At 38.2% G+C, this 13,578-nt stretch overlaps 1 protein-coding gene and 2 non-coding genes across 12 annotated transcripts in view; 2 read left to right on the forward strand and 1 right to left on the reverse strand.

The window, feature by feature from the left end:
- The window catches only part of LOC128889645 (uncharacterized), a 99,374-nt gene that overhangs the window by 40,460 nt on the left and 45,336 nt on the right, over positions 1-13,578 (reverse strand). For all 10 annotated transcript variants that reach the window (XM_054147417.1, XM_054147422.1, XM_054147418.1 and 7 more), the window contains one exon: positions 11,508-11,653. In XM_054147417.1, coding sequence (XP_054003392.1) covers positions 11,508-11,652 — 145 coding nt within the window. In that variant the 5' untranslated portion in view covers position 11,653. The remainder of the gene's footprint in view (positions 1-11,507; positions 11,654-13,578) is intronic.
- On the forward strand, positions 7,760-7,831 carry Trnae-cuc (transfer RNA glutamic acid (anticodon CUC)). The gene has a single exon. It is a non-coding gene; the product is annotated as a tRNA-Glu (tRNA).
- Trnae-uuc (transfer RNA glutamic acid (anticodon UUC)) lies at positions 10,850-10,921 on the forward strand. Its single transcript has one exon. It is a non-coding gene; the product is annotated as a tRNA-Glu (tRNA).

Consider the following 13,578-nt stretch of genomic DNA (forward strand, 5'->3'; position numbering starts at 1 on the left):
AAATATAGACGAAATCGTCCCAACGTGACACAACTTGAATAGAGGGAAACGTAGACGATAATACACAGTTATTTTTTTTCATTGAAAGGCGATAATACACGTTCGTTTCAATTGAAAGGAAACGCGAGAGTACGACGAATGTCAAAGATCAAGAATGAAAACTTTAAAATCACTAATTCGTTAAACACAATTTTCAATACACAATTTTCACTTCATCCAAAGACACTTTACCATTTTTAAAGGCAAATTTAATTAAAAAACCAAAAGATCACCGTTCGCACAACTAGACGCGCACACAATCGACAGAGCTTTCCAGCGCACCGGCCGAATTTACGACGTAAAATTAGTATCAATTCCTCTGATGAATTAGAGCATTAAAAGCCGCAATGAACGTCAACGTTGATTTAAGGGGTGGCCTTTATCGACGCCGCCTGACCGGCGTTGCAAGTGACGGCCTCCTAAAAGCCAGACGCTCGTCTAACGAAAGAGAAAACGCGAAAATTAGAAATCCCCTCGGCGAGTGACGCCTGGCATTGACTGCTGCTTTACTTTGCGAGCAAATATTTAGCCACGGACTGGCCAGGCGGACCGTAAATGACGAAATAAGGACGAGAAGCCATTAGGCTACTATCTTGCTTCAAGAGCGAATGGGTCTCTCACCCCTGGCCTCCCTCGACCTACCCAGCGCGAGCTTCGAATCCAAAGAGGTGAACGAGATGAGGCCACCTGGCTGGCGGCGTACCGCTGTAAAATATGCCACGTTTTACACACATCTACCCCGACACTCTTCCTCTTTCGCGAGGTTCAAGGGGTTCTATGTATTCTCCTCCAGCAAAAGGGGACAGAGAGAGCTTTGACGGAATGGGGCGACTTGTTTGGCTGAACGCGATGATTAAAATCGAGTACGAGGTACCGAGAACTCGTTTCGGGATTCTCGGCAATGTAGTAGCCTTGTGGACTCGATATCGGTTGAATTTGAAATATCCAAACTGGCACTGGCTTGAGGGTAAACAGTTTAGATGAAATTGTCGAAATATCTTTCCGTATCTGCTTTAGTAGCAATAAATTAGATGATATATTTATACAGGGTGTTCGTTATTGATGGTAGAAGCGAGAAGAGAACAAAATTGTTCATGTTGTAAGATGGAAAACTTGTTCGCTCCATGGACTGATTAAATGAAAATATTTAGAGCTTGTTCGAAGAATCCATATTTTTTTTAAAGAATATTCGAAAATTGTAGAAAAATGTCGTTTGTATCATATTTGAAATAACCAGCTCAATGTCTCCCGATGTGTCGAAAATAATATTATTGAAGTGGCAGTTACGACATCCACGAGTGACGTTAAAGTGTCTCCAGCATGTTGACAGCACTGATAATGCGAAAGACGATTTCTAGTGGGCTACTTCAGTCTAGGGTTGGAGACGAGCGCATCTCCAGCTAATTAATGGCCGAGATAGAACCGTCAGGCGTACGGGGGTCGTATATACAGCCCGATAGATGAAGAGAGATCAAGAGCGAAGCTTGAAGGGTGAACGCAAAGTCTCTCGCATGGGCAAACCGGTGAGCACTGTTGCGAATTCGAGCTGCTTCGAACGATTGAGGAATTGGTCTGTATCGCGACACGGCTATTCTTAATTCAGACAACAGACAATATTTGCAATCAAGACTCACACGTGCCATGGGTCAATATCACTTCTACCTGACGTTCATATGAAATAAAATAAATAATTCCTTCCTGGGGGTGTTAACGATTCCATCTATTCGCAATGTATAATTCATACATATTATCTACGTGGAAGTGTGTCAGATAAAAAAAAATAAAAAACACGAAGAATTGATAGAATAGTAATAGAAGTTAGAAGGTAGGACTTGATTCACCCCTGGCACGTGCCATCTCTTAAAACTGATTTCTCTTTTATCCGAATTTCTGATCACGTAATTCGAGGCTCATCGACGTTTTATAAAGTAACATTGATATTGAGCACAAGGCAAGGATCATAACCACGCCTGAAAATGAATCTCTTCGTAGAAGTATTTTACAATTCTACGTGACTTCTATCAAAATTGTTTATGGGTAATTCAATCGTTTCATCGTCACGTTTTACACACATCTACCCGCATATTTAGTCCCATAATATATTAATTCATATAATATTTATAATATACTGAAGCTGAACCAACCATCATAAATGAATTATTTTTATCCAGTTGCCCGATAATTTCATACGCGTTTCCCAAAGTATACACCGAACCGCGAATTCGTTTATCTAATTTCCAAGCTTTTGGCACGTTAATGCTCCCCTTAGTTTGTTCTGTTTTGTCACATTTTTATTCCTGTCAGTCAGAGCGTCGCGGATATATAAAATATATCAAGATAACGCGAAGCTGCACACGAAGTTCTTTTATTCACTTAGCGCCCCCGATATTTCATGCAGCTAGATACAACGTTGAAGAAAAATGTTTATTGGAAAACATGAAAAATTGACACCACGCGTGGCAAAAGCCGGGAAGCTTTTCAAATACATCGCCGCGTTTGACGTCAAGCTGAGAATTTGTGGCACGGTCTCTATTTGAAAAAGCGAAAAAGGGAAAGCGATGAACGGTCGTATCAGAGATTTGCCGAAGTATCTACCTGTTTAAACGATTAAATTTTGTTATTGCTTAACTTTAGAAAACTTAAAAAAAAATGTGTAAAGTGGAACGTGCAGAATGTAATGAAAATTTCAGTTCAATTTTAAGTTCGAAGCTTATTTTATTTACGTAGAATTTAAATATTGAAAACATATCGATAAAATAGCAAGCATTTATTTCAATATCTTTTAATTAGAGGAAAATGATGCCAGGAAATATATGTATAAAGTGGAACGTGCAAAATATAATGAAAATTTCAGTTCAATTTTAAAGTCAAAGGTTATTTTATATGTATAGAATGTAGATATTGAAAACATTTCAAAAAAGTGCCAAACAGTAAAGGAAAATGATGCATACATACGAAATTCACATTTTACATTCTCAAGTAGTTTGATTGTAAATTATCATTTATATTTATTCACATATACGAGATTGTTTGAGCCTGGACAAATTGTTTTCCAAATGGTCCATTCCATCGCCAGTAGTTTAACGTCTCTATCTGAAAATATTATAGTTTCGGTATTTTTACTACCCTTTGTACAATCATTTTAACAATATGAATATTTGAGAATGGGGCGCGGATGTATTTTGAAAGAAGAAGAGATAAAAGCAAACGCAAATATGGTAAGGTGGCCTGTGTCAACTCCATTTATCGGGATTACCGCGTTGAAATTGCTTTTGATCCAGAATTGCATTATACGATCCACCTATGTATCGGAGATACGTGTTTAATTCTTGTGACTATGAAATTATTACCAAGTTAATCGAAACAAGCAGTGATTTCGATTCCCATTCGCGCAATTAACTGGAAATATAGATCATGTATTATAACGATCATGTAGAATATATTTTAAAAATAGAAACCTTGTACTTATATATGTAAAAATAGTAAAACAGTATTAAAAAGTGTTCGAAATTACCTTGCAATATGTTTTCTACTATTTATTCCTGGCACTTCTTCGTCTGTATGAAGATTGAAACGCTTTTCTAAAACACATCAATTTCAATAAACTTTCACCGTTTTATTTTATTCAACTATTTTTCGACTCTTACTAGTATTCATTAATTTCATGGATTCAATGAATAGTATTTGGAGTCTACGGCACCTACAAAACCTAATATTAGATTTTCTGCTATTACTCCCTCTTTTATTTCCGCCTTACACTCGGAACAACAAACTTAAAATACACCAACGACGTCGAATTTACCACAACTTGAATAAACCACATATTCATTGCACCGCTTTTCCCGACTACAATGCAATTTTCCACCCCTTTTGATTTACACCATTCTCTTCGTCCAAGACTCGCTGGGCCCACCCATTAACCCTTTATAGGTCACTGGTACTCATTATTACCACTAAAAAAGGGGACGGGAATTCTGTATTTTCAAGTTTATGGTGTAAATAAATTATCGCAAGAAAAGTGAAAGAAAAGAAAATGTCCAGAGAGTTCTTCCCCGCAAAGGGTTAAAATTACACCAACAACGTTCTGAAGCACGAAACGTTGGCTTCGCCGAAAACCACGCCAGCGACAGTATAATAAATCCGACAAGTGAGCTGGGGCTTTTTCGAAAGCGGAAAAAGGGGGAAGTGCGGATAACTACGATGGAGTCTCATATGTTGGGATTACGAGGTTGCTCTCTTTTCATCCCCTATCGTGCAGCTTGACCTCGCTCGAATACTGCCGCGATCCTCATGGCTGTTTGCAGAGTGCCGTGTAATAGGAATCAGGCACGGAGACACGTACTCTACATGCGCCGAGCACAAACTTTGCGTATCCGTTCGCGTGTGTGCATATGCCTGGGTTATTGCCACGTTTTCGACGTTTCTGTGGCCGCCTGTCCTCGCCGCTGGAGTGATTAACGCGTAAGAGGAACAGCGGAAGCCACTGGAGGGAAGAGAAAGAGGAGGAACAACGCCTTTGCGTGTATGTACAACTCTGGTTTCGTAGTTGTCCGCGTCAACGAGTGCTGTTGCAGTGGTGACATTTCCTCTTAGACGCGAATCAGTGTTGGATTAGGTTTGTTGTGTTTGCTACATAGACGTTACTCTCGATTCCAGCGAATCGCGCTGGGAGAAAATATTTGATGGATGTGAGAATGTTGTTGATCCTCTTGGGGGGGGGGGGGTCATGTTTTTGTTCTGTATGCTGTACCCTGTAATTATTTGTGTTTCAACTGTACATCCATAGTTATTGCTAGAATGTGAAATTTCTGAGTCACTATCAAGCTAATATTTGAGCCTTTGTTGCAATGACCCCAAATGGCCCTAAATGGCCCCAAATGCTAACATCTATTCTACTGCTCCCAACATCCTTAAAAGTTGTTGTATATCTATTATATATCTTGTATCTTACCTAAATTTTTGTTTAAAAATGATTTTGTGAGAGTCTTCATTAAAGTCGGAGGTACATATCACGCCGTGTTACGCTCGTATCCTTAAGGGAAACTCTCGAGGAATTCCTGAATGCATCTAATTCGAGGAATTCCAGCTAGGATGGAAAGGAGACTTTTATTTGACGGACTATTTATTTGCGTCTACAAGGAACGTCACACTGCTCGCGTTATATGCCTTTGAGTTTAAGTATATCTGATGTACTCGTCCAAGGTTTCCAGGTGGAACGTTTTCAATTTGTTTAGTTTTCAGAGAAACTTTCAAAAATGAATCTGAAGAATATTTTTTTCCAAGGAATTCTATTTAACGATAAAGACGATTCTCTTTATTGATTATAGATAAAATGACAGTTGGAGAATTAAATGAACTTGAACATACAATGTTTGGTATAACTACTATCTAAATTGCGAATACTTCAGATACTCCTCGTAATTAAATAAAACTTGATGTTTCAAAAATACACACGTTTTCATTTGATCTACAAACCAAAATTAAGGTTTCCGAAAAATATTGACCACTAAACCTAAGTACTACATATCTTGACGTCCAAGGCAAAATGCTTTAAATTTGTCTAACGGTGAATGGATCAAAAAAGCGTATGAATCGACTCCTGATAAATAAGGTGTTAAAAAATTGGCGGACCAAAAATATCCGGGAAACACTGCTCGTAGCATCCAGACAAGAATTGCAATCAAAATTGCAGCATGAATACCCGCGGAGGTAGTGGCAGGAATCTGGAGTAAACATCAGACCGGTACGAAACCGCAATGATTCCACGATCGTCGTCTTCACGAGCCCCTCAGTCGAATGCAAGGACGAATCCGCGGCATTCGAGGCTCGAGGACTCTGTATTCAGCAGGTAGCTCTCGTTATACGACGGCCGTGAGTCATGCTATGCGAACTGTGGCATCGCATTCGCATGCAGGATGCCTCCTGGCAGTTCCAAGGGAACCAGTAGTGGGAGGTCGGATTGCCGACATTGTAAACACGCCTATTAACCCGTGCACGCGAGTCAAGAACCGCGCGGGCGAAACGTATGCAAGTAACGCGCGTAATCTCGCACTTCACTATGTATGATCGAGGCGTAGAATATCCTCCCAGCCAAGGAGTATGTGTAACGGCTGTTTTCCCGGGGAAATTTTATGCGAGAGAAACGGAATCCTCGTATGTGGCAGCGTACGGCCAAGGTTGGATTGGACACTTGGATGCTGCAGGATAGAGATTTCGCCGTTATGGATAGTCATAGGGATGGACAGTGAACATAAACGACGGTCAATCTGTGACAATAACTTGACCTGGGTAGATATCAATTATTTCTTTGCTCAATTTGGGTTTTGGATTCTTTAGAATTTTTGGAGTGTCGTTGGATATGGTTTGATACACTACTTTATGAGAGGCGTAAACAGTAAAGAAGAGTGTTAGGCACTCTATATTAATATTAAAAAGAAATGAAGACTCTGAGTTTTGGCCCTCAATGATATCAAAGCCACTAGATCTACGTAGAATATATATTCTGTAACACTATTTCATCATATGGATAACAAATCACAGAGAAATTCATTCAACTACTTGCTAGATCGAGACTTATTTAATATTTAAAAAACGCGATACAAGCGACAACATTTGAGTTTTATTAAAAAATGAATTCCTACAGGTTCTTTTGGAAAACGCTTTACATTCCATTTTATCTTTATTTATCCTTTATAATCCTTCTGTATGGTTTTTCATTTCTCTGCGCCAAATTTAAAAATACTAGCGAATGTTCTCCCGTTTATTTAGAGAATTAAAAAAAAAAAAAACTACTTTGAGTATTTACTGTTATTATCTATAATATTAAATAGTATTAAGAGTTAAGAAGGATGAAAGAGTAAAATAAACATTTTCCTATTTGACGAATTGTACAGTTTCAGCTCGTTCCGAATGATTTTAACGTGCATCATTTAATGCCTCCATTCTTCGAACGTAGTGCTCCGTTATTTTAAGCTCCATCTAAGCTACTTTCGTTCCGCTCCAGACTAAATATACGACAGCCTACAAACTGGAAAGCACAATTCTAAAACAATACTCTCGGATTAAAAAAAACTTCATTTTTCCTCTGCCGGCGGATAAAAAAGTGGATGCGAGTTAAAGAAAAATGATAAGCTGATTATCTTTTCCGTTCTAATTAATGTCTTTCGAGGTATCATTTTACGAATATTCTGTTGGCAAAATTCTATATTCGAAATGTTCAATTTTACTGGAATTAGAGAGGAATTAAAGAGGAAGTAATATTTTGCTTTGGAGTAATATTTTGAGTAATTTAACGAAACAGGTGAGAAGACTGCTTACTCATGATAGAAGTCTAATGAAAAGTTAGAATTGTAAAATTATGATAAGTGCTAAAAAATTACTCAAATGGCCCACAAGTTCTAGTTCTTCACCTAATTAGTCATACTGAATTTTACACGTTTACAAGCTTCTACACATGATACTTGCACAAGGCGTGCCTAATCTGGAGTCATCAGTTTCGTGACATACTGAACTCTAATATCAGTAATTTTGCAATATGCACAAAGAGCCACAGCTTCACAACTGGAGAAACACGAGTATCTTTTACATGATCGGAAAATTATGTTTATGAAGTAAGAAGTGTTGATTTCATCAAATTTAAACGTATCGATATATAATTTATAATAACAATCTGAATTCAGAATATGTGAGTTAAACTGTACGCAAGCATAACCCTCCATTCTCCGGTATGGTCTAGTGGCTAGGATACCTGGCTCTCACCCAGGAGGCTCGGGTTCGATTCCCGGTACCGGAAATCTTTTTTTATAAATATTACATTCATGTAAAATGCTAATTTTAAACTTGTTAAATATTGCATGCTCTACTTTACTCTCATACAATAATTGAACCGTAAACAATTGATTTATACCAATAGGAGTGCTACAAGGAAACACTTTTCTCTATTCTTAAAATTATTGTTACAATATTATTAAAATTATATAATAACAGAACGTTCTGTTGACCTAGATATCATAAACACTGGCAAATTTGCATCGAAGCACAACCTTATCAATTTCTAAGTGCTTGATATGAAAGAAAATTTACTTAACGAATTGTAGAAATAAGTGACTGGGAGATTCTTGCATGTATAACCGGTTACTAACTTATGTATCTAGACGTATTTGCATGAGTCATGTCCCGCAGAAAGTATTTGCATTTTTAATGAATACTCTCGATCAGCGATACAAAATTTCATCAAACGACGTGTACCAACTCGTCGATTCTTTTGTAACCGAAAGACTCGCCGCAAGATCCTTTGACCTCGCGTTAAGAAATCAGAATTCGAAAGTAGTCACCTCTCCGCGGAGAATGCATCGGATGCAGATTCAACGGTACCCTGACGGTCACGTTTCTCCACGCCTCGTGATTATTGAATATTTAACGTCGACTGGTCCGCGTTTAACTTCCTCATCCAACGGGGCGAACCGTAATCGCCGTGATCGTGCGATTTAACTTCGCTCCGAATAGCCTTTGTCCCGAGATTTAGTGTTATCGATCCGCGCCAGGGTTCCAGGCCTATCGTAATACGCCGTTCCGGTTTCAATTTCGAAATTGTCTCGCGACACTCTACACTTTCGTTGATTCCCGGTCGCATTCGTCGAATCGTCGCGCGTTTGATGGATATCTATCCACCTGTATCTATCCTTCCCGCAAATGCGATTGATTCGCCCTATTGGAAGTTGCATTGTGACCTGGGGACGCTCCAAATAGGTTGGGTTCTATTCTCTGCAGGTGCGGAAAAGATATAATAGAATCTCGTTTATTGCAACCTGGACTGTTGCGGGAGGTACTCGTTTACTGCGTGCGAAGGGGATGGACGTTAAGGTGTGGATAAGCTTGAGGATAACAGGGTAGAATTGGCATTCAAAGGTGTATCAATCATTGGACTGGATACCTCGTTTATTGTAGGAACCTTGATTATTGCACGGTGCCCACAAATAAGGTGGAAATTGTTGTGGATAAGATTAAGGGCAATAAAGGAAAAAGGGTATTTAGAGGGCCAGTACTCATTGTACTGGATACCCCGTTTATTGCAACCTCGACTATTGCAAGGGAACCTCGTTTATTGCATGGGAGTCTCGTACATTGCATGGTGTCGATAAGTGGAGAGGCTAAGTAATAGGTAAGGTTGGGGGTAATAGTGTGAACGTGGGGTGTAGACGACTACCACTCGTTAGACTGATTGCCTTGTTTATGGAGGTACCTCGATTATTGCACGAGAGCCTTGTTTATTGCGTACAGCCGAAAAGTGAAGGGGATGAACACCAAGTGATAGGTAAGGTTGGTATAATAATGGAGACATGGTGTGGAGAGGATTAATGCCCATTCAATACAATTTGAAGATGATTAGTAAGATTTCTAAAGTAACGTTGCACAATTTCCAAAATAATTTTCATTCCCACTTGTAGTAGCGTATACGTTTTGCTAAACATTTTCAATAAAAGTACGAAAAGCACGTAACTTTTCACCGACGGAGAATTCATATCATGTACGATTTGTTAATTACACTTTCTCGTTTAAATTATTTTTTGCTTACGCGAGCATTTTCACATAAATGAATGTTGATTGTATCAGCCTCGTGTGTCACAGTTTCGCTTCTCGCTGGATTATTTTTTTTTTTTTTATTATTACGGACACTACCAAAAAGGTAATTAAACCAACCAGTTTCTAGAAACTCTTTAATTAAATCAGAACGCACGGGAAGCGGTGGACAGGTACTGTCAGGAAATCTTTTTATAGGGTCATACTATTCCTGTTGAGTATTGCCAACCGTAAATATTTTTCCCACAAACCGAAAAATTTACATTTTCTCCGCTTTCAGCGTTATTATTAAATTTTAATGACGGTGTATCAAATAATAATAGTAAGTATTATCAACCGGAAAGAAAAATTTAATTGGTTTTCTCTTCTTTGGAATGCGTTACATAATCTTCAAAGATAAATTACGGTATTAAAGCGATTGGAAATAGATCTTGAGAGATGAAACAAGCTGATAAACGTATTTGGCTCTATCTACAGACGTAAATTAAATTTGGTTACTAATCTCTTAGGTTACTAATCTAATCTTGATTGTGTAATTTTTCATCGAAGAATCATTTGTCAAATCAAAATCAATTCATGTTATTATTTGTACTACTTTAAGTAATTGATTTTTTTTTTAAGCTATTATTTAGGCACATAAAAGGCTGTTCAGCTAAAATGTTGTTCAACGAAAATATGTGGAATGGTTTTCACTACGAAGAGACTAATAATTTAATTTGCAATTACCTCTAGAATTAAGAGCAAAATGAAGCAGTTCATGAATTTTATCACTTCAAATTATTCAGCATAAATTGCTACAAAAGAGAACTACAAAATTATAACAGGTAAATGGAATTTATTTTCTTTCGCAATTTAAACATTCATTGAAAATCCGAGCAATGTGTGCGTTGCAAAATCGAGCGAGCAGAATGAAGCAGTTGAAGCATCAGAAGGAATGAGTTTCGGTATGTAATGAAGTATTTAACAAAGAGAGTCAGTAATGAGAGCTGATAGCGATCAGTCATTTTAGAAGTGTATTTTCATTATTTATTGCACATTAATTTACTATTGAACCATTAGTTGAATATTCTTATTGTTTAGTTCAGAGTCTTGTCAATGACTTGGAAAATTCTGTTTATGAAGTAATAAGTGTTGATTTCATTAAATTTAAACATATCGATATATAATTCAAAATAACAATCTGAATTCAGGATATGTAAGTTAAACCGTATGCAAGCATAACCCTTCATTCTCCGGTATGGTCTAGTGGCTAGGATACCTGGCTTTCACCCAGGAGGCTCGGGTTCGATTCCCGGTACCGGAAATTTATTTTTTTCATTTTTCCATTTTTTTTCTTTTTTTTTTTTTTAAAGAAAATAGCTTTTTATTACTCATACATTACCAAATTGATATAAATTTACAAATGAATTGTTTGCAGAAGTAAATAATATATATCGTCGCAAATGTTACTAGGATAAATCTATTTAGAGGGACGTTGAGAGTGAATACTTCAAACGTTTCGTTACATTTGCAAGTTTAAAATTTTACAATCTAGATTTTTATAGTCTAAGGTCCGAGATGTTGTCAAAAAAAAAAATTTAACATTTATATTCCCTATGTAATATACATTCGTGCATAAAGATTTTTCGTGCATTCGTGCTCAAAGATTTTATATTTTAATAATAAAATACTCAAAGTGACCGTAATAGACATATTAATATAAATATAATTACATTATATAAATCCAATATATTCCATTCCATTTGTACTCTGTTAAAAATGATAAAGAATGGAAGTGGTTATTTTCAAATTCGCGCAGTTGATAGCCTAAGAAATATTATTGCATAGGGCACTGGTGAAGGTAAATCCGCTACTGAGCGAGTAGGTATAAAAAGAAAAAGAATTCTTACTTGAGAGAAAGAGGTCTTGGAGGGCCTGGGCAGCCTGGCATAGGAGTGCCCATGTTTCGGCAGCGGCAAGTCCTGTTCCTCGCAGGGTAAGGACGTCTCCTGCCACAACAGGAAGGCCAGGTCCACCGCTTAGGTCGGTCTGCATCCTGTAAAACCAACAAAATTACACTCGTTACTTCATAAGAATAGAAGTGGGCCCACCAAACAAGTGCATTGGTACATGACTCTCTGTTAACCCAAATACATAGGTCCTAATATAATATTCTCTTTTAGGTTCTTAATAGAATATTTATCCTTGAAAAAAACAACCGCATGTGACCAAACAGGTCCCAATATAATATTTATTAGAAATAATTTAATTAAAACACACGTCCGTTCAATTCAAAAGTTCTGAGGTAAGTGCCGTGCATTTTCACACGGTCCTCTTTCCAGAAGGCCATGCCTTCGCCACTCCGTGGCCAAATCTTTCTAGAACAATATTTCATTTGTCTAATTACCATTTATGGCAATGCAACGTCGGGTTGCTTACCCTGTTTACGTGTTACCAATGGTAATTCATCGGTCATACGATATTCGTTTTGGAGCCGCATTCAGATCGTCACGCGCTCGATCCGTCCTGACGTCTCGAGCCCCTCGTGAACCCATCGCCAACCAAACAGCAGCAGATCAGCTGTTCCAAAAATCAATATATCGATCGGCTGTTCGTCAAACCATTCATTCATTTATTTACATGTCTATGAATATTTTTCCCGGTAAAATAAAAAAATCAATTTTATAAATTGTGGCTCGTTTAACGACCGCGGTCTACCAACGGTGTAACGAGACCTTTGTTCGCTGCTGAATCTTCTAAATTCGCTATCGATTTTTCATTCGTAGACAATACTTCGCAGCCAGCCACAAAACAAGCAGCGAACAGTGGCTGGCTTTCGATGAAACAAGATTGAAGCAACGCGTTGCGCAGCCCGCCGAGAACAAACAAATGTAAACAGGCCGGGGCGTGCATATTGGATGCGTCGGGCTTGTTGGGCTCGGAGCTTCGATTATTTCCATCCCTTTTGTTCGACATGTCGCTTCCGCTCCATTTCAGGCTGAGAAACGTGCACCCTTAAACGCGCCTTCTTAATTAATTCGATCGCGATTGTTCCTTCGATTTCATCGCAGATTCATGGAAACGTAGAACACGTAGTCTCCACAATTTACAAGCACTTACGGTCGTACAAAAACTCAAAACTTTTTTAAGGGTAAATTTTCACCACTAGACTCGTTTAATTACCAAAACAAAAAATAACCACATCTCCGCATTCTCGAGGTTCCTTGAATTTTTGCGCTGGCTAGCTAGAAAATTGCTACTACGACGAAACGAATTTTCCAGGCTGAAAACTTGAAGGACCCACTCCCGTCGACAGAGATCGAGTCGCGTCTCGAAACGACGTTCCTTCAAATTAATTTTTGGTTCTGCTAAGTGCTATTGCACAGCATATATCGAATTCCAATGTATTTCATTTTGCCATCGTTCGAGGGTCGTTGGAACGATCAAATCGGGGAGTATCCCGCTGCTCGTAAATGAAAACTGCGGCCGACCTCCGATCGATTTTTAATCAAACGCAGGACTTCTTCCATCAACGAAACTACAGTTTTCACGTGTGCTTATAAATTCGACGTCAGTAAATCTTGACACTGAACATACTGAGGAGCAATCAACGGATGGGCCAACCATAGGGAGACAGTAGGTGTCAGTCTGTTCTAACCAGAGTGAAGTGCAATGTGCTCGTACTTTTCGATTCATTTTTTTTTTCTTTTTTAGATATAGGTGAGAAGAGGAAAAATAATTTCAAAAGGTACGAAGGGGTGTAACTGTTCTATTTATTAGAAATAAATTCTTTAAGATGGTGTGTAGTTTTAAGAGGAGAGATTACTCTCCGAGTGATTTATTTGTCACGACTAAGCCAGAATCTAGCAAAAGTTTCGTTGATTCTTCATGCAGAAGGAATTGTCTCCTAATGCAGGAGCTTTGACGAGCGTTCTGCATATACCGTTGCACCAAAGTTTCCAAGCGATAGCGACGGATAAC

Source organism: Hylaeus anthracinus, unplaced genomic scaffold (genome assembly GCF_026225885.1).
Source record: "Hylaeus anthracinus isolate JK02 unplaced genomic scaffold, UHH_iyHylAnth1.0_haploid 11997, whole genome shotgun sequence".
NCBI lineage: Eukaryota > Metazoa > Arthropoda > Insecta > Hymenoptera > Colletidae > Hylaeus > Hylaeus anthracinus.